At 53.4% G+C, this 22,523-nt stretch overlaps 1 protein-coding gene across 1 annotated transcript; it reads right to left on the reverse strand.

The window, feature by feature from the left end:
• Positions 1 to 225: 225 nt before the first annotated feature.
• SLC22A15 (solute carrier family 22 member 15) lies at positions 226 to 20,009 on the reverse strand. The gene is made up of 14 exons (XM_044275164.1): positions 19,995 to 20,009; positions 19,782 to 19,888; positions 15,630 to 15,748; positions 15,415 to 15,561; positions 15,177 to 15,309; positions 14,681 to 14,845; positions 14,479 to 14,608; positions 10,253 to 10,465; positions 10,047 to 10,187; positions 8,893 to 8,978; positions 3,750 to 3,864; positions 3,604 to 3,676; positions 3,199 to 3,384; positions 226 to 772 (listed from the first exon to the last, which is right to left on the reverse strand). Exons 3-14 carry the CDS (start codon positions 15,714 to 15,716, stop codon positions 722 to 724), a joined length of 1,527 nt encoding a protein of 508 aa, XP_044131099.1. The 5' UTR covers positions 15,717 to 15,748; positions 19,782 to 19,888; positions 19,995 to 20,009; the 3' UTR covers positions 226 to 721.
• Positions 20,010 to 22,523: the final 2,514 nt, after the last annotated feature.

Genomic DNA, 22,523 nt, shown 5'->3' on the forward strand with positions numbered 1-22,523 from the left:
AGATGGAGGAAACACAAGAGGAGTGAGGACCTGATCACAAGAGCTTACAATCTATGAGGAGATGGAGGAGACACAAGAGGAGTGAGGGACCTGATCACAAGAGCTTACCATCTATGAGGAGATGGAGGAGACACAAGAGGAGTGAGGACCTGATCACAAGAGCTCACATTCTATGAAGAGATAGAGACACAAGAGGAGTGAGGACCTCATCACAAGAACTTACAATCTAGGAGATCGCTTTATATATTTATAAACTTTGAAGCATTTTACACAAAATAAATAGAAAAGTAACAGTCCTTATATCGAGAACGCCACTGTCCAGTCACATGACCTGTGTGGGAACAGCAGTGCCCTGCACCGCTCATCAGGCCCTGCACCGCTCATCAGGCCCTGCCCCGCTCATCAGGTCCTGCCCCGCTCATCAGGTCCTGCCCCGCTCATCAGGTCCTGCCCCGCTCATCAGGTCCTGCCCCGCTCATCAGGTCCTGCCCCGCTCATCAGGTCCTGCCCCGCTCATCAGGTCCTGGTTCTGCCCCAATCTGAGGGGACAGAAGAGAAATGATGGCCCCCATGCTGGGTCCGGTGAGGAGGGTGCGGGGATCCAGAGGAGCAGGAACCCAAGGGGTCTGCACGGTGTGTGGATCCAGGGGTTTCCAGTTGTCTTTGGTACGTCCTAGCGGATGCACAGACGGACCCGTCAGAGGGGTCCAGAGACGTGCGCTCAGAGTTCTTCCTCCTCACTGGAGATCTCTGCGACTCTCTCCGACACACCCTGAAGAGACAGCACAGTGATCAGCATTTTCGGAATTCCACCAATACTTACATCAATCCTTAGGATTCAAAAAGCGAGGACACAGCAACATCTAGAGTACTGGCGGCTGAGGGAATCTGATCTCCGTCCTGCACAATATCGGCAGTGGGCACACACCTCCTGAGTACTGCCAGGGACAGCCATCACTGAGAACAGTCATCTAAAGATCGGGGCCTGAGGGCGGCGGGGGCTGACAACTACATAATATTATACTCCTAAGTACGAGAAGATCCCAGGGAGCAATGCCCCGAAAATAGGAGACGGTCACATGAAGTATATTAATGTAATACAATGTACACCACATGGAGTCCAGTATCAGGCAGCAAATCCTCATCACTGACTCTATTATTCCACACCATTACCACAGTGTATAACATCCAGCCTCTAGCCGTGCAGTCTGCCATTACCACAGTGTATAACATCCAGCCTCTAGCCGTGCAGTCTACCATTACCACAGTGTATAACATCCAGCCTCTAGCCGTGCAGTCTACCATTACTACAGTGTATAACATCCAGCCTCTAGCCGTGCAGTCTACCATTACCACAGTGTATAACATCCAGCCTCTAGCCGTGCAGTCTACCATTACTACAGTGTATAACATCCAGCCTCTAGCCGTGCAGTCTCCCATTACCACAGTGTATAACATCCAGCCTCTAGCCGTGCAGTCTACCATTACCACAGTGTATAACATCCAGCCTCTAGCCGTGCAGTCTACCATTACCACAGTGTATAACATCCAGCCTCTAGCCGTGCAGTCTACCATTACCACAGTGTATAACATCCAGCCTCTTGCCGTGCAGTCTGCCATTACCACAGTGTATAACATCCAGCCTCTAGCCATGCAGTCTGCCATTACCACAGTGTATAACATCCAGCCTCTAGCCGTGCAGTCTGCCATTACCAGTGTATAACATCCAGCCTCTAGCCGTGCAGTCTACCATTACCACAGGTGTATAACATCCAGCCTCTAGCCGTGCAGTCTACCATTACCACAGGTGTATAACATCCAGCCTCTAGCCATGCAGTCTGCCATTACCACAGTGTATAACATCCAGCCTCTAGCCTTGCAGTCTGCCATTACCACAGTGTATAACATCCAGCCTCTAGCCGTGCAGTCTACCATTACCACAGGTGTATAACATCCAGCCTCTAGCCATGCAGTCTGCCATTACCACAGTGTATAACATCCAGCCTCTAGCCGTGCAGTCTACCATTACCACAGTGTATAACATCCAGCCTCTAGCCGTGCAGTCTGCCATTACCACAGTGTATAACATCCAGCCTCTAGCCGTGCAGTCTACCATGACCACAGTGTATAACATCCAGCCTCTAGCCATGCAGTCTACCATGACCACAGTGTATAACATCCAGCCTCTAGCCGTGCAGTCTACCATTACCACAGTGTATAACATCCAGCCTCTAGCCATGCAGTCTACCATTACCACAGTGTATAACATCCAGCCTCTAGCTGTGCAGTCTACCATTACCACAGTGTATAACATCTATCTCCCGGCCATGCAGTCTACCATTACCACAGTATATAACATCCAGCCTCTAGCCGTGCAGTCTACCATTACCACAGTGTATAACCTCCCGCCTCTAGCCATGCAGTCTACCATTACCACAGTGTATAACATCCAGCCTCTAGCCATGCAGTCTACCATTACCACAGTGTATAACATCCAGCCTCTAGCCGTGCAGTCTGCCATTACCACAGTGTATAACATCCAGCCTCTAGCCGTGCAGTCTACCATTACCACAGTGTATAACATCCAGCCTCTAGCCATGCAGTCTACCATTACCACAGTGTATAACATCCAGCCTCTAGCCGTGCAGTCTACCATTACCACAGTGTATAACATCCAGCCTCTAGCCGTGCAGTCTACCATTACCACAGTGTATAACATCCAGCCTCTAGCCATGCAGTCTACCATTACCACAGTGTATAACATCCAGCCTCTAGCCGTGCAGTCTACCATTACCACAGTGTATAACATCCAGCCTCTAGCCATGCAGTCTACCATTACCACAGTGTATAACATCCAGCCTCTAGCCGTGCAGTCTACCATTACCACAGTGTATAACATCCAGCCTCTAGCCGTGCAGTCTACCATTACCACAGTGTATAACATCCAGCCTCTAGCCATGCAGTCTACCATTACCACAGTGTATAACATCCAGCCTCTAGCCATGCAGTCTACCATTACCACAGTGTATAACATCCAGCCTCTAGCCGTGCAGTCTACCATTACCACAGTGTATAACATCCAGCCTCTAGCCATGCAGTCTCCCATTACCACAGTGTATAACATCCAGCCTCTAGCCGTGCAGTCTACCATTACCACAGTGTATAACATCCAGGTCACATGACATAGTAATCTCTGACCTGATGCGTGTCCTCCTCCAGTAGACTTGACTCCTCCTCCAGGCGGCGGTACGTGGTCACCTGCAGATCACTCAGAGTCTCCGGCAGCGGACAGTTCAGCGTCTCCGGTAACAGGAGGCAGAGGAGGCCGGAGGTCACCCCTGAGCAACCGAACACCACGTATGGGAGAGACGCGTGGACAGAGCGCTGCGGACAGAGACAGACATCAGACACAGCTACACACGGCTAGAACTGACATGAGAGAAAGCCAGCCTGCATGAGTAGTATCATCTCAGGGGCTATACATGATGCCCATCACTCGGGGGTTATCGGTGACTGTTATAGTCTTATAACCTACAATGGGCGTCAGGACAGAGGAGTATGGGGGGGAGGGGGGAGCGACATGTGTGTAAGTCTCTCACGTACCAGGCCTGGGATGAATGGAGCGATGATCCCTCCAAAGCGAGAGAACATGGAGCAGACGCCCATCCCCAGACTCCTGCAAATAGCGGATGTTATTACAGACACCATTATAACCATCCCCCATGATGCCCCGGGAGTCAGGACCGTACCTGACAGTGGTGGGATACAGCTCCGACGTGTATATGTAGACGATGTTAAAGGCGGCACTGATACAAAGCTTCCCCACCAGAGAGAGCGACTGACTGTTCAACCAGCGCAGCGGACCTGGAGGGGAGAGCGGGGGTTAATACACGAAGGAGAGCGTATACAGAGGAGAGCGGGGGTAAATACACGAAGGAGAGCGGGGGTTAATACACGAAGGAGAGCGGGGGTAAATACACGAAGGAGAGCGGGGGTAAATACACGAAGGAGAGCGGGGGTTAATACACGAAGGAGAGCGGGGGTTAATACACGAAGGAGAGCGGGGGTTAATACACGAAGGAGAGCGTATACAGAGGAGAGCGGGGGTTAATACACGAAGGAGAGCGGGGGTTAATACACGAAGGAGAGCGGGGGTAAATACACGAAGGAGAGCGGGGGTAAATACACGAAGGAGAGCGGGGGTTAATACACGAAGGAGAGCGGGGGTTAATACACGAAGGAGAGCGTATACAGAGGAGAGCGGGGGTAAATACACGAAGGAGAGCGGGGGTTAATACACGAAGGAGAGCGTATACAGAGGAGGGCGGGGGATATGTATACAGGATACAGAGGAGAGCGGGGGATATATATATATACAGGATACAGAGGAGGGCGGGGGATATGTATACAGGATACAGAGGAGAGCGAGGGGATATATATATATACAGGATACAGAGGAGGGCGGGGGATATGTATACAGGATACAGAGGAGAGCGGGTGATCTATATACAGGATACAGAGGAGAGCGGGGGATATATATACAGGATACAGAGGAGAGCGGGGGATATATATACAGGATACAGAGGAGAGCGGGTGATCTATATACAGGATACAGAGGAGAGCGGGGGATATATACAGGATACAGAGGAGAGCGGGGGATATATATACAGGATACAGAGGAGAGTGGGGGATATATATACAGGATACAGAGGAGAGCGGGGGATATATATACAGGATACAGAGGAGGGCGGGGGATATGTATACAGGATACAGAGGAGAGCGGGTGATCTATATACAGGATACAGAGGAGGGCGGGGGATATGTATACAGGATACAGAGGAGAGCGGGTGATCTATATACAGGATACAGAGGAGAGCGGGGGATATATATACAGGATACAGAGGAGAGCGGGAGATATATATACAGGATACAGAGGAGGGCGGGGGATATGTATACAGGATACAGAGGAGAGCGGGTGATCTATATACAGGATACAGAGGAGAGCGGGGGATATATATACAGGATACAGAGGAGAGCGGGGGATATATATACAGGATACAGAGGAGAGCGGGGGATATATATACACAGGATACAGAGGAGAGCGGGGGATATATATATATATATATATACACACAGGATACAGAGGAGAGCGGGGGATATATATACAGGATACAGAGGAGAGCGGGGGATATATATACAGGATACAGAGGAGAGCGGGGGATATATATACAGGATACAGAGGAGAGCGGGGGATATATATACAGGATACAGAGGAGAGCGGGGGATATATATACACAGGATACAGAGGAGAGCGGGGGATATATATACAGGATACAGAGGAGAGCGGGGGATATATATACAGGATACAGAGGAGAGCGGGGGATATATATACAGGATACGGAGGAGAGCGAGGGATATATATACAGGGAGTGCAGAATTATTAGGCAAGTTGTATTTTTGAGGATTAATTTTATTATTGAACAACAACCATGTTCTCAATGAACCCAAAAAACTCATTAATATCAAAGCTGAATATTTTTGGAAGTAGTTTTTAGTTTGTTTTTAGTTTTAGCTATTTTAGGGGGATATCTGTGTGTGCAGGTGACTACTACTGTGCATAATTATTAGGCAACTTAACAAAAAACAAATATATACCCATTTCAATTATTTATTTTTACCAGTGAAACCAATATAACATCTCAACATTCACAAATATACATTTCTGACATTCAAAAACAAAACAAAAACAAATCAGTGACCAATATAGCCACCTTTCTTTGCAAGGACACTCAAAAGCCTGCCATCCATGGATTCTGTCAGTGTTTTGATCTGTTCACCATCAACATTGCGTGCAGCAGCAACCACAGCCTCCCAGACACTGTTCAGAGAGGTGTACTGTTTTCCCTCCTTGTAAATCTCACATTTGATGATGGACCACAGGTTCTCAATGGGGTTCAGATCAGGTGAACAAGGAGGCCATGTCATTAGATTTTCTTCTTTTATACCCTTTCTTGCCAGCCACGCTGTGGAGTACTTGGACGCGTGTGATGGAGCATTGTCCTGCATGAAAATCATGTTTTTCTTGAAGGATGCAGACTTCTTCCTGTACCACTGCTTGAAGAAGGTGTCTTCCAGAAACTGGCAGTAGGACTGGGAGTTGAGCTTGACTCCATCCTCAACCCGAAAAGGCCCCACAAGCTCATCTTTGATGATACCAGCCCAAACCAGTACTCCACCTCCACCTTGCTGGCGTCTGAGTCGGACTGGAGCTCTCTGCCCTTTACCAATCCAGCCACGGGCCCATCCATCTGGCCCATCAAGACTCACTCTCATTTCATCAGTCCATAAAACCTTAGAAAAATCAGTCTTGAGATATTTCTTGGCCCAGTCTTGACGTTTCAGCTTGTGTGTCTTGTTCAGTGGTGGTCGTCTTTCAGCCTTTCTTACCTTGGCCATGTCTCTGAGTATTGCACACCTTGTGCTTTTGGGCACTCCAGTGATGTTGCAGCTCTGAAATATGGCCAAACTGGTGGCAAGTGGCATCTTGGCAGCTGCACGCTTGACTTTTCTCAGTTCATGGGCAGTTATTTTGCGCCTTGGTTTTTCCACACGCTTCTTGCGACCCTGTTGACTATTTTGAATGAAACGCTTGATTGTTCGATGATCACGCTTCAGAAGCTTTGCAATTTTAAGAGTGCTGCATCCCTCTGCAAGATATCTCACTATTTTTGACTTTTCTGAGCCTGTCAAGTCCTTCTTTTGACCCATTTTGCCAAAGGAAAGGAAGTTGCCTAATAATTATGCACACCTGATATAGGGTGTTGATGTCATTAGACCACAGCCCTTCTCATTACAGAGATGCACATCACCTAATATGCTTAATTGGTAGTAGGCTTTCGAGCCTATACAGCTTGGAGTAAGACACCATGCAGAAAGAGGATGATGTGGGCAAAATACTCATTTGCCTAATAATTCTGCACTCCCTGTATATATATATATATATATATATATATATATATATATATAGGATACAGAGGACAGCGGGGTTAAATACACAAAGGAGAGCGGGGGATATACAGTACAGTCCAAAAGTTTGGACACACCTTCTCATTCAAAGAGTTTTCTTTATTTTCATGACTATGACAATTGTAGATTCGCACTGAAGGCATCAAAACTATGAATTATCACATGTGGAATTATATACATAACAAACAAGTGTGAAACAACTGAAAATATGTCATATTCTAGGTTCTTCACAGTAGCCACCTTTTGCTTTGATTGCTGCTTTGCACACTCTTGGCATTCTCTTGATGAGCTTCCAGAGGTAGTCACCTGAAATGGTCTTCACTTCACAGGTGTGCCCTGTCAGGTTTAATAAGTGGGATTTCTTGCCTTATAAATGGGGTTGGGACCATCAGTTGCGTTGTGGAGAAGTCAGGTGGATGCACAGCTGATAGTCCTACTGAATAGACTGTTAGAATTTGTATTATGGCAAGAAAAAAGCAGCTAAGTAAAGAAAAACGAGTGGCCATCATTACTTTAAGAAATGAAGGTCAGTCAGTCCGAAAAATTGGGAAAACTTTGAAAGTGTCCCCAAGTGCAGTCACAAAAGCCATCAAGCGCTACAAAGAAACTGTCTCACATGCGGACCGCCCCAGGAAAGGAAGACCAAGAGTCACCTCTGCTGCAGAGGAGAAGTTCATCCGAGTCACCAGCCTCAGAAATCGCAGGTTAACAGCAGCTCAGATTAGAGACCAGGTCAATGCCACCCAGAGTTCTAGCAGCAGACACATCTCTAGAACAACTGCTAAGAGGAGACTGTGTGAATCAGGCCTTCATGGTAGAAGATCTGCTAGGAAACCACTGCTAAGGACGGGCAACAAGCAGAAGAGACTTGTTTGGGCTAAAGAACACAAGGAATGGACATTAGACCAGTGGAAATCTGTGCTTTGGTCTGATGAGTCCAAATCTGAGATCTTTGGTTCCAACCACCGTGTCTTTGTGTGAGGCAGAAAAGGTGAACGGATGGACTCTACATGCCTGGTTCCCACCGTGAAGCATGGAGGAGGAGGTGTGATGGTGTGGGGGGGCTTTGCTGGTGACATTGTTGGGGCTTTATTCAAAATTGAAGGCATACTGAACCAGCATGGCTACCACAGCATCTTGCAGCGGCATGCTATTCCATCCGGTTTGCGTTTAGTTGGACCATCACTTATTTTTCAACAGGACAATGACCCCAAACACACCTCCAGGCTGTGTAAGGGCTATATGACCATGAAGGAGAGTGATGGGGTGCTGCGCCAGATGACCTGGCCTCCACAGTCACCGGACCTGAACCCAATCGAGATGGTTTGGGGTGAGCTGGACCGCAGAGTGAAGGCAAAAGGGCCAACAAGTGCTAAGCATCTCTGGGAACTCCTTCAAGACTGTTGGAAGACCATTTCAGGGGACTACCTCTGGAAGCTCATCAAGAGAATGCCAAGAGTGTGCAAAGCAGTAATCAAAGCAAAAGGTGGCTACTGTGAAGGACCTAGAATATGACATATGTTCAGTTGTCTCACACTTTTTTGTTATGTATATAATTCCACATGTGATAATTCATAGTTTTGATGCCTTCAGTGCGAATCTACAATTGTCATAGTCATGAAAATAAAGAAAACTCTTTGAATGAGAAGGTGCGTCCAAACTTTTGGTCTGTACTGTATATATATATATATATATATATATATATATATATATATATATATACACATACACACACATACACACAGTATACAGAGGAGAGCGGGGGATTATATATATATACATACACACACATACATACAGGGTTACGGTGGGAGGCATGCAGAACAGGGTGTGGCCCCCCGAGGACAGGGTGTGTGGCCCCGGTACCTTTCTGCTCCGGTACGGCCATAATGATGAGACAAGCGGCTCCAGCAAAACTCAGGAAACCACAAAGAGATCTTCTCCGACCAAAGCTGGAAAACACAAAGCAACGAACCCTCAGCGCAACATTACAGAGGCCAATATATCAATGAGCACCCCCCCCCCCGTATTCAGCACCCACCCATAGTGATTGATTAGATACATGCAGTGGATATGCCTCATCCCCCCCTGGAGCCCCCCCTCCTCCAGTGATTGATTCAATACATGAGGTGGATACACCTCATCCTCTCCCCCATAATTTGTCAGATACATGCAGTGGATACGCCTCATCCTCCCCCCCAGCCCCCCAGTATTCAGCATCCACCCGCAGTGATTGGTTAGATACGTCTCATTCCCCCCCCCCCCTCCCAGTATTCAGCACCCACCCGCAGTGATTGATTAGATACATGAGGTGGATACGCCTCATCCCCCCCTGGAGCCCCCCCTTCTCCAGTGATTGATTAGATACATGAGGTGGATACGCCTCGCCCCCCCTCCTCCAGTGATTGATTAGATACATGAGGTGGATACGCCTCATCCCCCCCTGGAGCCCCCCCTCCTCCAGTGATGGATTAGATACATGAGGTGGATACGCCTCATCCCCCCCTGGAGCCCCCCCTCCTCCAGTGATTGATTAGATACATGAGGTGGATACTCCTCATCCCCCCCTGGAGCCCCCCCTCCTCCAGTGATTGATTAGATACATGAGGTGGATACGCCTCACCCCCCCCTGGAGCCCCCCCTCCTCCAGTGATTGATTAGATACATGAGGTGGATACGCCTCATCCCCCCTGGAGCCCCCCCTCCTCCAGTGATTGATTAGATACATGAGGTGGATACGCCTCATCCCCCTGGAGCCCCCCCTCCTCCAGTTATTGATTAGATACATGAGGTGGATACTCCTCATCCCCCCCTGGAGCCCCCCCTCCTCCAGTGATTGATTAGATACATGAGGTGGATACGCCTCATCCCCCCCTGGAGCCCCCCCTCCTCCAGTGATTGATTAGATACATAATGTGGATACTCCTCATCCCCCCCTGGAGCCCCCCCTCCTCCAGTGATTGATTAGATACATGAGGTGGATACTCCTCATCCCCCCCTGGAGCCCCCCTGCCACTTACTTCCGGTGATTGATGAGATAGATGCAGATTGGATACGCGGGTAGCTCGGCGAGGCCGGAGAGCGCCAGGTTGAGGTAGACGTTGCCCCCCAGGTCCCCGGTGCTGAGCGTCAGTCCGTAGTACACCAGGCTGCAGACAAACCTGAGACAGAAGAGTTATGGGGGGCTCTTGGCGTACACCCCCGCCCTATAGAGCCGCACACTTACCACGCCCACATCATGAGCAGCGTACGGCGGCGCAGCACGGCACTGCCACAGATGCTGAGGATGTTGGTCCGCGGGGCGGAGTCCTTCTGCTGGGGGGTCAGCGAGAACGGCTTCAGCGGGCGACGGTTCCAGCGTCCCAGGAAGAGCAGCACGTCCTGAGCTTCACGGAGGCGGCCCTGAGAGTACAGCCAGCGCGGGGACTCCGGGGTCCACCTGCAGACCACAAACCGTGAGCGCTCCGCGCACACACACAGAGGCAGCACTGAGCGCTCCACGCACACACACAGAGCCAGCACTGAGCGCTCCACGCACACACACAGAGGCAGCACTGAGCGCTCCGCGCACACACACACAGAGGCAGCACTGAGCGCTCCACGCACACACACAGAGGCAGCACTGAGCGCTCCGTGCACACACACAGAGCCAGCACTGAGCGCTCCGCACACACAGAGGCAGCACTGAGCGCTCCGCGCACACACACAGAGGCAGCACTGAGCGCTCCGCGCACACACACAGAGGCAGCACTGAGCGCTCCGCGCACACACACAGAGCCAGCACTGAGCGCTCCGCGCACACACACAGAGCCAGCACTGAGCGCTCCGCACACACAGAGGCAGCACTGAGCGCTCCGCGCACACACACAGAGGCAGCACTGAGCGCTCCGCGCACACACACAGAGGCAGCACTGAGCGCTCCGCGCACACACACAGAGGCAGCACTGAGCGCTCCGCGCACACACACAGAGGCAGCACTGAGCGCTCCACGCACACACACAGAGGCAGCACTGAGCGCTCCGCGCACACACACAGAGGCAGCACTGAGCGCTCCACGCACACACACAGAGCCAGCACTGAGCGCTCCACGCACACACACAGAGGCAGCACTGAGCGCTCCGCGCACACACACACAGAGGCAGCACTGAGCGCTCCACGCACACACACACAGAGGCAGCACTGAGCGCTCCGTGCACACACACAGAGGCAGCCCTGAGCGCTCCACGCACACACACAGAGGCAGCACTGAGCGCTCCGTGCACACACACACAGAGGCAGCACTGAGCGCTCCACGCACACACACAGAGGCAGCACTGAGCGCTCCGTGCACACACACAGAGGCAGCCCTGAGCGCTCCACGCACACACACAGAGGCAGCACTGAGCGCTCCGCGCACACACACACACACACACACACAGAGGCAGCACTGAGCGCTCCGCGCGCACACACACAGAGGCAGCACTGAGCGCTCCGCGCACACACACACAGAGGCAGCACTGAGCGCTCCGCGCACACACACACACACACAGAGGCAGCACTGAGCGCTCCGCGCACACACACAGAGGCAGCACTGAGCGCTCCGCACACACACACACACAGAGGCAGCACTGAGCGCTCCGTGCACACACACAGAGGCAGCACTGAGCGCTCCGCGCACACACACACACACACACAGAGGCAGCACTGAGCGCTCCGCGCACACACACAGAGGCAGCACTGAGCGCTCCGCGCACACACACACAGAGGCAGCACTGAGCGCTCCGCGCACACACACACACACACAGAGGCAGCACTGAGCGCTCCGCGCACACACACAGAGGCAGCACTGAGCGCTCCGCACACACACAGAGGCAGCACTGAGCGCTCCACGCACACACACACACAGAGGCAGCACTGAGCGCTCCGCGCACACACACAGAGGCAGCACTGAGCGCTCCGCGCACACACACAGAGGCAGCACTGAGCGCTCCGCGCACACACACAGAGGCAGCACTGAGCGCTCCGCGCACACACACAGAGGCAGCACTGAGCGCTCCACGCACACACACAGAGGCAGCACTGAGCGCTCCGTGCGCACACACACAGAGGCAGCACTGAGCGCTCCACGCACACACACAGAGGCAGCACTGAGCGCTCCACGCACACACACAGAGGCAGCCCTGAGCGCTCCACGCACACACACAGAGGCAGCACTGAGCGCTCCGCGCACACACACACACACACACACACACACACAGAGGCAGCACTGAGCGCTCCGCGCGCACACACACAGAGGCAGCACTGAGCGCTCCGCGCACACACACACAGGCAGCACTGAGCGCTCCGCGCACACACACACACACACAGAGGCAGCACTGAGCGCTCCGCGCGCACACACACACAGAGGCAGCACTGAGCGCTCCGCGCACACACACACACAGAGGCAGCACTGAGCGCTCCGCGCACACACACACACACACACACACACACACACAGAGGCAGCACTGAGCGCTCCGTGCACACACACACAGAGGCAGCACTGAGCACTCCGCGCACACACACACACACACACAGAGGCAGCACTGAGCGCTCCACACACACACACACACAGAGAGGCAGCACTGAGCGCTCCACGCACACACACAGAGGCAGCACTGAGCGCTCCACGCACACACACAGAGGCAGCACTGAGCGCTCCGTGCACACACACACACAGAGGCAGCACTGAGCGCTCCGTGCACACACACACACAGAGGCAGCACTGAGCGCTCCGTGCACACACACACACAGAGGCAGCACTGAGCGCTCCGTGCACACACACACAGAGGCAGCACTGAGCGCTCCGCGCGCACACACACACACAGAGGCAGCACTGAGCGCTCCGCGCACACACACAGAAGCAGCACTGAGCGCTCCGTGCACACACACACAGAGGCAGCACTGAGCGCTACGCGCACACACACACACAGAGGCAGCACTGAGCGCTCCGCGCACACACACACAGAGGCAGCACTGAGCCCTCCGCGCACACACACACAGAGGCAGCACTGAGCGCTCCGCGCACACACACACAGAGGCAGCACTGAGCGCTCCGCGCACACACACACAGAGGCAGCACTGAGCGCTCCGCGCGCACACACACACAGAGGCAGCACTGAGCGCTCCGCGCACACACACACACAGAGGCAGCACTGAGCGCTCCGCGCACACACACAGAGGCAGCACTGAGCGCTCCGCGCACACACACAGAGGCAGCACTGAGCGCTCCGCGCACACACACAGAGGCAGCACTGAGCGCTCCGCGCACACACACACAGGATATAAACAAACAAGTATCTAGGCAAGAAGCTGGGGATAGAGGTCACCTCCTGACAAATCCCTACCAGCTCTCCCTAGACTTCTATGCCCACGGTCAGACCCTGAAGGTGGGAATGAACGTGTCCTCGTGCCTAGGCTGAAGATTCCCTAAGATGGTGAAAGAGGCAGCCTGCTCCCTCAGGACCTGAAGGGTGCAGGCGTCTCTCTAACAGCCTAGACAGACAACCACAAGAAAACAAAACCAACTTATCTTTTACTGAGCCTTCCTTTCTTCCTTCTCAAACCAACGACCCCACCCAGTGCACCTGAAGGGAGGCGGATACAGCACGGCTCCAACACAAAAGGCTACACACGTGCTGCTAACCTGGAAGACCTCCGCACATAACCTGAGCAGGGCATGACAGCTATATATACACACACACACACACACCCAGCACTGAGCGCTCCGCACACACACACACCACTGAGCGCTCCGAGAGCACACACACACACCCAGCACTGAGCGCTCCGCACACACACCCAGCACTGAGCGCTCCACACACACACACACACACACCACTGAGCGCTCCGCACACACACCCAGCACTGAGCGCTCCACACACACACACACACCACTGAGCGCTCCGCACACACACACACACACACACCACTGAGCGCTCCGAGCACACACACCAATGAGCGCTCCGAGCACACACACACCACTGAGCGCTCCGCACACACACACCACTGAGCGCTCCGCACACACACACCACTGAGCGCTCCGCACACACACACACACACCACTGAGCGCTCCGCACACACACACACACACACCACTGAGCGCTCCGCACACACACACACACACACACACCACTGAGCGCTCCGCACACACACACACACACCACTGAGCGCTCCGCACACACACACACACACCACTGAGCGCTCCGCACACACACACACACACCACTGAGCGCTCCGCACACACACACACACACCACTGAGCGCTCCGCACACACACACACACACACACCACTGAGCGCTCCGCACACACACACACACACCACTGAGCGCTCCGCACACACACACACACACCACTGAGCGCTCCGCACACACACACACACACCACTGAGCGCTCCGCACACACACGAAGCCTACCCACAGGGGGCGTGTACTCACAGTGATAGCAGGAGGATGGCCAGTCCCTGTACATTCACCAGCAGGGCCAGGAGCCGCCACCGGCGCACAAAGTACCCGAGGAGCGCGAACTGCGCGATGCCCAGCGCAAAACACAGACTGCCGAGAGAGCCTGGGGGGCAGAGGGGCAGAGGTCAGCTCACCCACACAGACAGGGCGGACATGAGCAGTCATGTGACATTACCCGCGAGCGCCCAGTAGGTGGCACCGATGCATTCATTGAGCAGCACGAAGGCGACCAGCGACATCCCGCCATTCAACACTCCCACCAGGAAGCGGGTGACGAGGAAGACGGAGAAAGAGGGCGACAGGGCGTTCAGCAGGGAGAAGACCAGGTCCAGCGCCAGACCTGCAAGAGATGTCACATGACAACACAACGCAGCTCTGGAAGTGACTGGAGTATAAGACGTGATGTAACAGCTCTGGAAGTGACTGGAGTATAAGACGTAATGTCACAGCTCTGGATGTGACTGGAGTATAAGACATGATGTCACAGCTCTGGATGTGACTGGAGTATAAGACGTGATGTCACAGCTCTGGATGTGACTGGAGTATAAGACGTGATGTCACAGCTCTGGATGTGACTGGAGTATAAGATGTGATGTAACAGCTCTGGATGTGACTGGAGTCACAGGGCTGAGTGGTGGCATAGCTCTGCACACCCCATCGGCCCCACTCACCCGTCACGTACATCCGCTTCCTGCCAAACCGGTCCGATAACTGTCCGAACAAGACGACTCCGACGAGGACCCCCCCGAAGTAGACGGAGCTGGCGGCGTGGACCTTGTAGGCCTGAGCGTCCACTAGAGACCACTGAGGGGGAGACACGGACACAGCTCTGACACCTGCAGTCACACACGGATGTGAGAAGGCCGCACAGGTAGTCCCCGCCCCGCCCCCAGGTAGCCCCCGACTCACCTCAGAGCTGATGGATGTGAAGTTCCCCTCAAACTGCGGGTGTCCGTGAGTCCGGCTGGAGTTGTGTCCCGGGTCGTCCTCCACCCAGTGATATGGGGGGGTGACCCCCAGGATGGCGATCAGGACCACCTCCATGGCCACATACAGCTGAGAGAAGAAACAGGGGTTAGTGGGGCCGGTGCCCCCCCACAGAACGGCCGGGGGGCTCCTCTCACCTGTAATATGACGGCCAGCAGGAAGCACAGGAAGACCTGGTACCTGCCCATCTCCCCCACCAGCTTCAGGGCGTCCCCCACCTCCATGTGTGCCCGATATCAGCCCGCACCGCGCACCGCTGCAAGAGAGACGTCAGTAAGAAGCGGGAGCATTATACAGGTATTACAGCTCACCTACAGGCAGAAGATCACAGGTCAGTATAGGAGGGTACGGAGCGGTATACAGGGGGATATAGCGGTACGGAGCAGTGTACAGGGGGGATATAGCGGTACAGAGCAGTATACAGAGGTATATAGCGGTACGGAGCAGTATACAGGGGGGATATAGCGGTACGGAGCAGTATACAGGGGTATATAGAGGTACGGAGCAGTATACAGGTATTACAGCTCACCTACAGGCAGAAGATCACAGGTCAGTATAGGAGGGTACGGAGCGGTATACAGGGGGGATATAGCGGTACGGAGCAGTACACAGGGGGATATAGCGGTACGGAGCGGTACACAGGGGGTATATAGCGGTACGGCGCAGTATACAGGGGGTATATAGCGGTACGGAGCAGTATACAGGGGGTATATAGCGGTATGGAGCAGTATACAGGGGGTATATAGAGGTAGGGAGCAGTATACAGGGGGTATATAGCGGTAGGGAGCAGTATACAGGGGGATATAGCAGTACGGAGCATTATACAGGTATTACAGCTCACCTACAGGCAGAAGATCACAGGTCAGTATAGGAGGGTACGGCGCGGTATACAGGGGGATATAGCGGTACGGAGCAGTACACAGGGGGATATAGCGGTACGGAGCAGTACACAGGGGGATATAGCGGTACGGAGCAGTATACAGGGGTATATAGCGGTACGGAGCAGTATACAGGGGGTATATAGCGGTATGGAGCAGTATACAGGGGGTATATAGCGGTAGGGAGCAGTATACAGGGGGTATATAGCGGTATGGAGCAGTATACAGGGGGTATATAGCGGTAGGGAGCAGTATACAGGGGGTATATAGCGGTAGGGAGCAGTATACAGGGGGATATAGCGGTAGGGAGCATTATACAGGTATTACAGCTCACCTACAGGCAGAAGATCACAGGTCAGTATAGGAGGGTACGGCGCGGTATACAGGGGGATATAGCGGTACGGAGCGGTGTGAAGGATTTTGATGCAATTGCCTATATGCTTCAGTTTAATTCTCTCCCTGCTATTTTAAGGTCTATATTGTTCGGTTCCCAATGTCAAGAATGAATGTATTCAGGTACCGAACAGGGAGGATGAAATTATGTTTGTATGTGGGATGGAAAGTACTTTTCTGAAAAGTGTTAAAAGTTGTAAATGTTCTGGCCAGCAGACAATTGAGCTGTGTGTATTGTTACCACTCCATTATCTAGTCTGGCCCAGAGGAGGGGTTTTATGCTGCATAAAGTGTGAGTTCTGTGCGCCAGTAAAGAGAGTCTCGTGTTTCCAGCAATAAGTTTTGACTCATGTGTGGATTACTCGGCGATTCCAGGGATATTCCTACTCGTGGAATATTGGGTGACTTTCTTTTATGGGAAGAAGGGAATGCTTGACGGGGATATTTTCTACTACCATCACAAGCGGTATACAGGGGGATATAGCGGTACGGAGCAGTATACAGGGGGGATATATCGGTACGGAGCAGTATACAGGGGGGATATAGCGGTACGGAGCAGTATACAGGGGGGATATAGCGGTACAGAGCAGTATACAGGGGGGATATAGCGGTACGAAGCAGTATACAGGTATTACAGCTCACCTACAGGCAGTAGATCACAGGTCAGTTTAGGAGGGTACGGAGCGGTATACAGGGGGATATAGCGGTACGGAGCGGTATACAGGGGGGATATAGCGGTACAGAGCAGTATACAGGGGGATATAGCGGTACGGCGCGGTATACAGGGTGTATATAGCGGTACGGAGCGGTATACAGGGGGGATATAGCGGTACGGAGCGGTATACAGGGGGGATATAGCGGTACGGAGCGGTATACAGGGGGGATATAGCGGTACGGAGCGGTATACAGGGGGGATATAGCGGTACGGAGCAGTATACAGGGGGATATAGCGGTACAGAGCAGTATACAGGGGGATATAGCGGTACGAAGCGGTATACAGGGGTATATAGCGGTACGAAGCAGTATACAGGTATTACAGCTCACCTACAGGCAGTAGATCACAGGTCAGTTTAGGAGGGTACGGAGCGGTATACAGGGGGATATAGCGGTACGGAGCGGTATACAGGGGGATATAGCGGTACGGAGCGGTATACAGGGGGAATATAGCGGTACGGAGCGGTATACAGGGGGGATATAGCGGTACGGAGCGGTATACAGGGGGGATATAGCGGTACGGAGCGGTATACAGGGGGGATATAGCGGTACGGAGCGGTATACATGGGGGATATAGCGGTACGGAGCGGTATACAGGGGGGATATAGCGTTACGGAGCAGTATACAGGGGTATATAGCGGTACAGAGCAGTATACAGGGGTATATAGCGGTACAGAGCAGTATACAGGGGTATATAGCAGTACAGAGCAGTATACAGGGGGTATATAGCGGTAAGGTGCAGTATACAGGGGGTATATAGCGGTACGGAGCAGTATACAGGGGTATATAGCGGTACGGAGCAGTATACAGGGGGTATATAGCGGTACGGTGCAGTATACAGGGGGTATATAGCGGAACGGTGCAGTATACAGGGGGTATATAGCGGCACGGAGCAGTATACAGGGGGTATATAGCGGCACGGAGCAGTATACAGGGGGTATATAGCGGTACAGAGCAGTATACAGGGGTATATAGCGGTACAGAGCAGTATACAGGGGGTATATAGCGGTACGGTGCAGTATACAGGGGGTATATAGCGGTTACGGTGCAGTATACAGGGGGTATATAGCGGTACGGTGCAGTATACAGGGGGTATATAGCGGTACGGTGCAGTATACAGGGGGTATAGAGCGGTACGGAGCAGTATACAGGGGTATATAGCGGTACGGAGCAGTATACAGGGGTATATAGCGGTACGGAGCAGTATACAGGGGTATATAGCGGTACGGAGCAGTATACAGGGGTATATAGCGGTACGGAGCAGTATACAGGGGTATATAGCGGTACGGAGCAGTATACAGGGGTATATAGCGGTACGGAGCAGTATACAGGGGTATATAGCGGTACGGAGCAGTATACAGGGGTATATAGCGGTACGGAGCAGTATACAGGGGTATATAGCGGTACGGAGCAGTATACAGGGGTATATAGCGGTACGGAGCAGTATACAGGGGTATATAGCGGTACGGAGCAGTATACAGGGGTATATAGCGGTACGGAGCAGTATACAGGGGTATATAGCGGTACGGAGCAGTATACAGGGGTATATAGCGGTACGGAGCAGTATACAGGGGTATATAGCGGTACGGAGCAGTATACAGGGGTATATAGCAGTACGGAGCAGTATACAGGGGTATATAGCAGTACGGAGCAGTATACAGGGGTACGGAGCAGTATACAGGGGTATATAGCAGTACGGAGCAGTATACAGGGGTACGGAGCAGTATACAGGGGGTATATAGCAGTACAGAGCAGTATACAGGGGTATATAGCAGTACGGAGCAGTATACAGGGGTATATAGCAGTACGGAGCAGTATACAGGGGTATATAGCAGTATGGAGCAGTATACAGGGGTATATAGCAGTACGGAGCAGTATACAGGGGTATATAGCAGTATGGAGCAGTATACAGGGGTATAGAGCAGTACGGTGCAGTATACAGGGGTAAATAGCAGTACGGAGCAGTATACAGGGGTATATAGCAGTATGGAGCAGTATACATGGGTATATAGCAGTATGGAGCAGTATACAGGGGTATATAGCAGTACGGAGCAGTATACAGGGGTATATAGCAGTATGGAGCAGTATACAGGGGTATAGAGCAGTACGGTGCAGTATACAGGGGTAAATAGCAGTACGGAGCAGTATACAGGGGTATATAGCAGTATGGAGCAGTATACATGGGTATATAGCAGTATGGAGCAGTATACAGGGGTATATAGCAGTACGGAGCAGTATACAGGGGTATATAGCAGTACGGAGCAGTATACAGGGGTATATAGCAGTACATATATAAGTCCTTACTTGCTCTTCCTCTTCTCTCTTCCTGGTTGCTCATCTTTACTGGGTGGGCGGGGCCATAAATGGGCGGAGACTGCAGGGAGTCCGATCAGGAAGTGCTCTGCTATTGGCTGATGAGGACAACACATCCACCAATCAGAGGAGAGCACGTGAGGGCACAACATTGCAGAGCATTTCTCACCACATAATAGCTCCCCCCGCTGCAGAGCATCTCACCTTCAAACATTCGTGGCCTGGGCCCCTGATGTCCTGCCTGCAGGATACAACTCTATTGACAGCACCACAAGTGAATAGAGCTGAAGGACCTGTGGTGACGTCACAGGTCATGTGACCAGCACACCAGGCAGTGGTTGGGAAAGACCTGCGATGATGTCACCATCATGTGACCAGAGCAGGAGAGGAGACGTGGAAGTGACGAGAATCAGCTGGAGGAGGGGGTGGGGTGCTGCGCAAGCGCAAATCCACAGTCCAGATGATATAGCACCTTGTATGTGGGGGGGGGGGGCTGCTCGCTGGGGGGCACCTTGTATGTGGGGGGGGGCTGCTCGCTGGGGGGCACCTTGTATGTGGGGGGCTGCTCTTTGGGGGGGGCTGCTCTCTGGGGGGGCCACCTTGTATGTGGGGGGCTGCTCTCTGGGGGGTGCAGAGTGATTCTGTATGTGGGGGGGCTTCTCTCTGGGGGACCACCTTGTATGTGGGGGGGCTGCTCTCTGGGGGTGCAGAGTGATTCTGTATGTGGGGGGCTACTCTCTGGGGGGCCACCTTGTATGTGGGGGGGCTGCTCTCTGGGGGGTGCAGAGTGATTCTGTATGTGGGGGCTGCTCTCAGGGGGGGCCACCTTGTATGTGGGGGGGCTGCTCTCTGGGGGGGGGTGCAGAGTGATTCTGTATGTGGGGGGGCTGCTCTCTGGGGGGGGCACCTTGTATGTGGGGGGCTGCTCTCTGGGGGGTGCAGAGTGATTCTGTATGTGGGGGGGCTTCTCTCTGGGGGACCACCTTGTATGTGGGGGGGCTGCTCTCTGGGGGTGCAGAGTGATTCTGTATGTGGGGGGCTACTCTCTGGGGGGCCACCTTGTATGTGGGGGGGCTGCTCTCTGGGGGTGCAGAGTGATTCTGTATGTGGGGGCTGCTCTCAGGGGGGGCCACCTTGTATGTGGGGGGGCTGCTCTCTGGGGGGGGGGTGCAGAGTGATTCTGTATGTGGGGGCTGCTCTCAGGGGGGCCACCTTGTATGGGGGGGCTTCTCTCTGGGAGGGCCACCTTGTATGTGGGGGGCTGCTCTCTGGGAGGCCACCTTGTATGGGGGGGGCTTCTCTCTGGGAGGGCCACCTTGTATGTGGGGGGCTGCTCTCTGGGGGGGGCTGCAGAGTGATTCTGTATGTGGGGGCTGCTCTCAGGGGGGCCACCTTGTATGGGGGGGCTTCTCTCTGGGAGGGCCACCATGTATGTGGGGGGCTGCTCTCTGGGGGGCCACCTTGTATGGGGGGCTTCTCTGGGAGGGCCACCTTGTATGTGGGGGGCTGCTCTCTGGGGGGGGGGGGTGCAGAGTGATTCTGTATGTGGGGGCTGCTCTCAGGGGGGCCACCTTGTATGGGGGGGCTTCTCTCTGGGAGGGCCACCTTGTATGTGGGGGGCTGCTCTCTGGGGGGGTGCAGAGTGATTCTGTATGTGGGGGCTGCTCTCAGGGGGGCCACCTTGTATGGGGGGGGCTTCTCTCTGGGAGGGCCACCTTGTATGTGGGGGGCTGCTCTCTGGGGGGTGCAGAGTGATGCTGTATGTGGGGGGGGGGCACATTGTATTTAAATTTAAATTTTTTGGCAAGTTTTCCATTTTAATCCATTTTTCCAGTAACAAAGCAAGGGTTAACAGCCAAACAAAATGCAATATTTATTGCCCCGATTCTGTGACGTCACAGGTCATGTGACCAGCACACCAGGCAGTGGTTGGGAAAGACCTGCGATGATGTCACCATCATGTGACCAGTGCAGGAGAGGAGACGTGGAAGTGACGATCAGCTGGAGGAGGGGGGTGGGGTGCTGCGCAAGCGCAGATCCACAGTCCAGATGATATAGCACCTTGTATGTGGGGGGTGCAGAGTGATTCTGTATGTGGGGGGCCACCTTGTATGTGGGGGGGGCTGCTCTCTGGGGGGCCACCTTGTATGTGGGGGGGCTGCTCTCTGGGGGGTGCAGAGTGATTCTCTATGGGGGGCTGCTCTCTGGGGGGGCACCTTGTATGTGGGGTCTGCTCTTCGGGGGGGCACCTTGTATGTGGGGTCTGCTCTTCGGGGGGCCACCTTGTATGTGGGGGGGCTGCTCTCTGGGGGGGCCACCTTGTATGTGGGGGGGCTGCTCTCGGGGGGGCACCTTGTATGTGGGGGGCTGCTCTTTGGGGGGCCACCTTGTATGTGGGGGGCTGCTCTCTGGGCGGGCCACCTTGTATGTGGGGGGGGCTGCTCTCTGGGCGGGCCACCTTGTATGTGGGGGGGGGCTGCTCTCTGGGGGGCACCTTGACACTAAACTGTGTAAAGTAATTTACACTGATGAGGACAGTATACTGTATATACACTACAGAGGACAGTATACTGTATATTATACTACAGAGGACAGTATACTACTACAGAGGGATCTGGATAGATTGGAGGCTTGGGCAGATAAGTGGCAGATGGGGTTTAACACTGATAAATGTAAAGTTATGCACATGGGAAGGAAAAATGCAAGTCACCCGTACATACTAAATGGTAAAAC

The sequence above is a fragment of the Bufo gargarizans genome, unplaced genomic scaffold (assembly GCF_014858855.1).
Source record: "Bufo gargarizans isolate SCDJY-AF-19 unplaced genomic scaffold, ASM1485885v1 original_scaffold_924_pilon, whole genome shotgun sequence".
NCBI lineage: Eukaryota > Metazoa > Chordata > Amphibia > Anura > Bufonidae > Bufo > Bufo gargarizans.

Bases quoted from the DNA above. Each gene is read 5' to 3' on its own strand.
- SLC22A15 (XM_044275164.1), bottom strand. From the start codon at position 15,716: ATGGAGGTGGGGGACGCCCTGAAGCTGGTGGGGGAGATGGGCAGGTAC. The intron at 10,466-14,478 runs GTGAGTACACGC...TGTGGTCTGCAG, and splicing joins GCCATCCTCCTGCTATCACT to GTGGACCCCGGAGTCCCCGC. The intron at 3,385-3,603 runs GTACGTGAGAGA...CTCTGTCCGCAG, and splicing joins CTCCATTCATCCCAGGCCTG to CGCTCTGTCCACGCGTCTCT.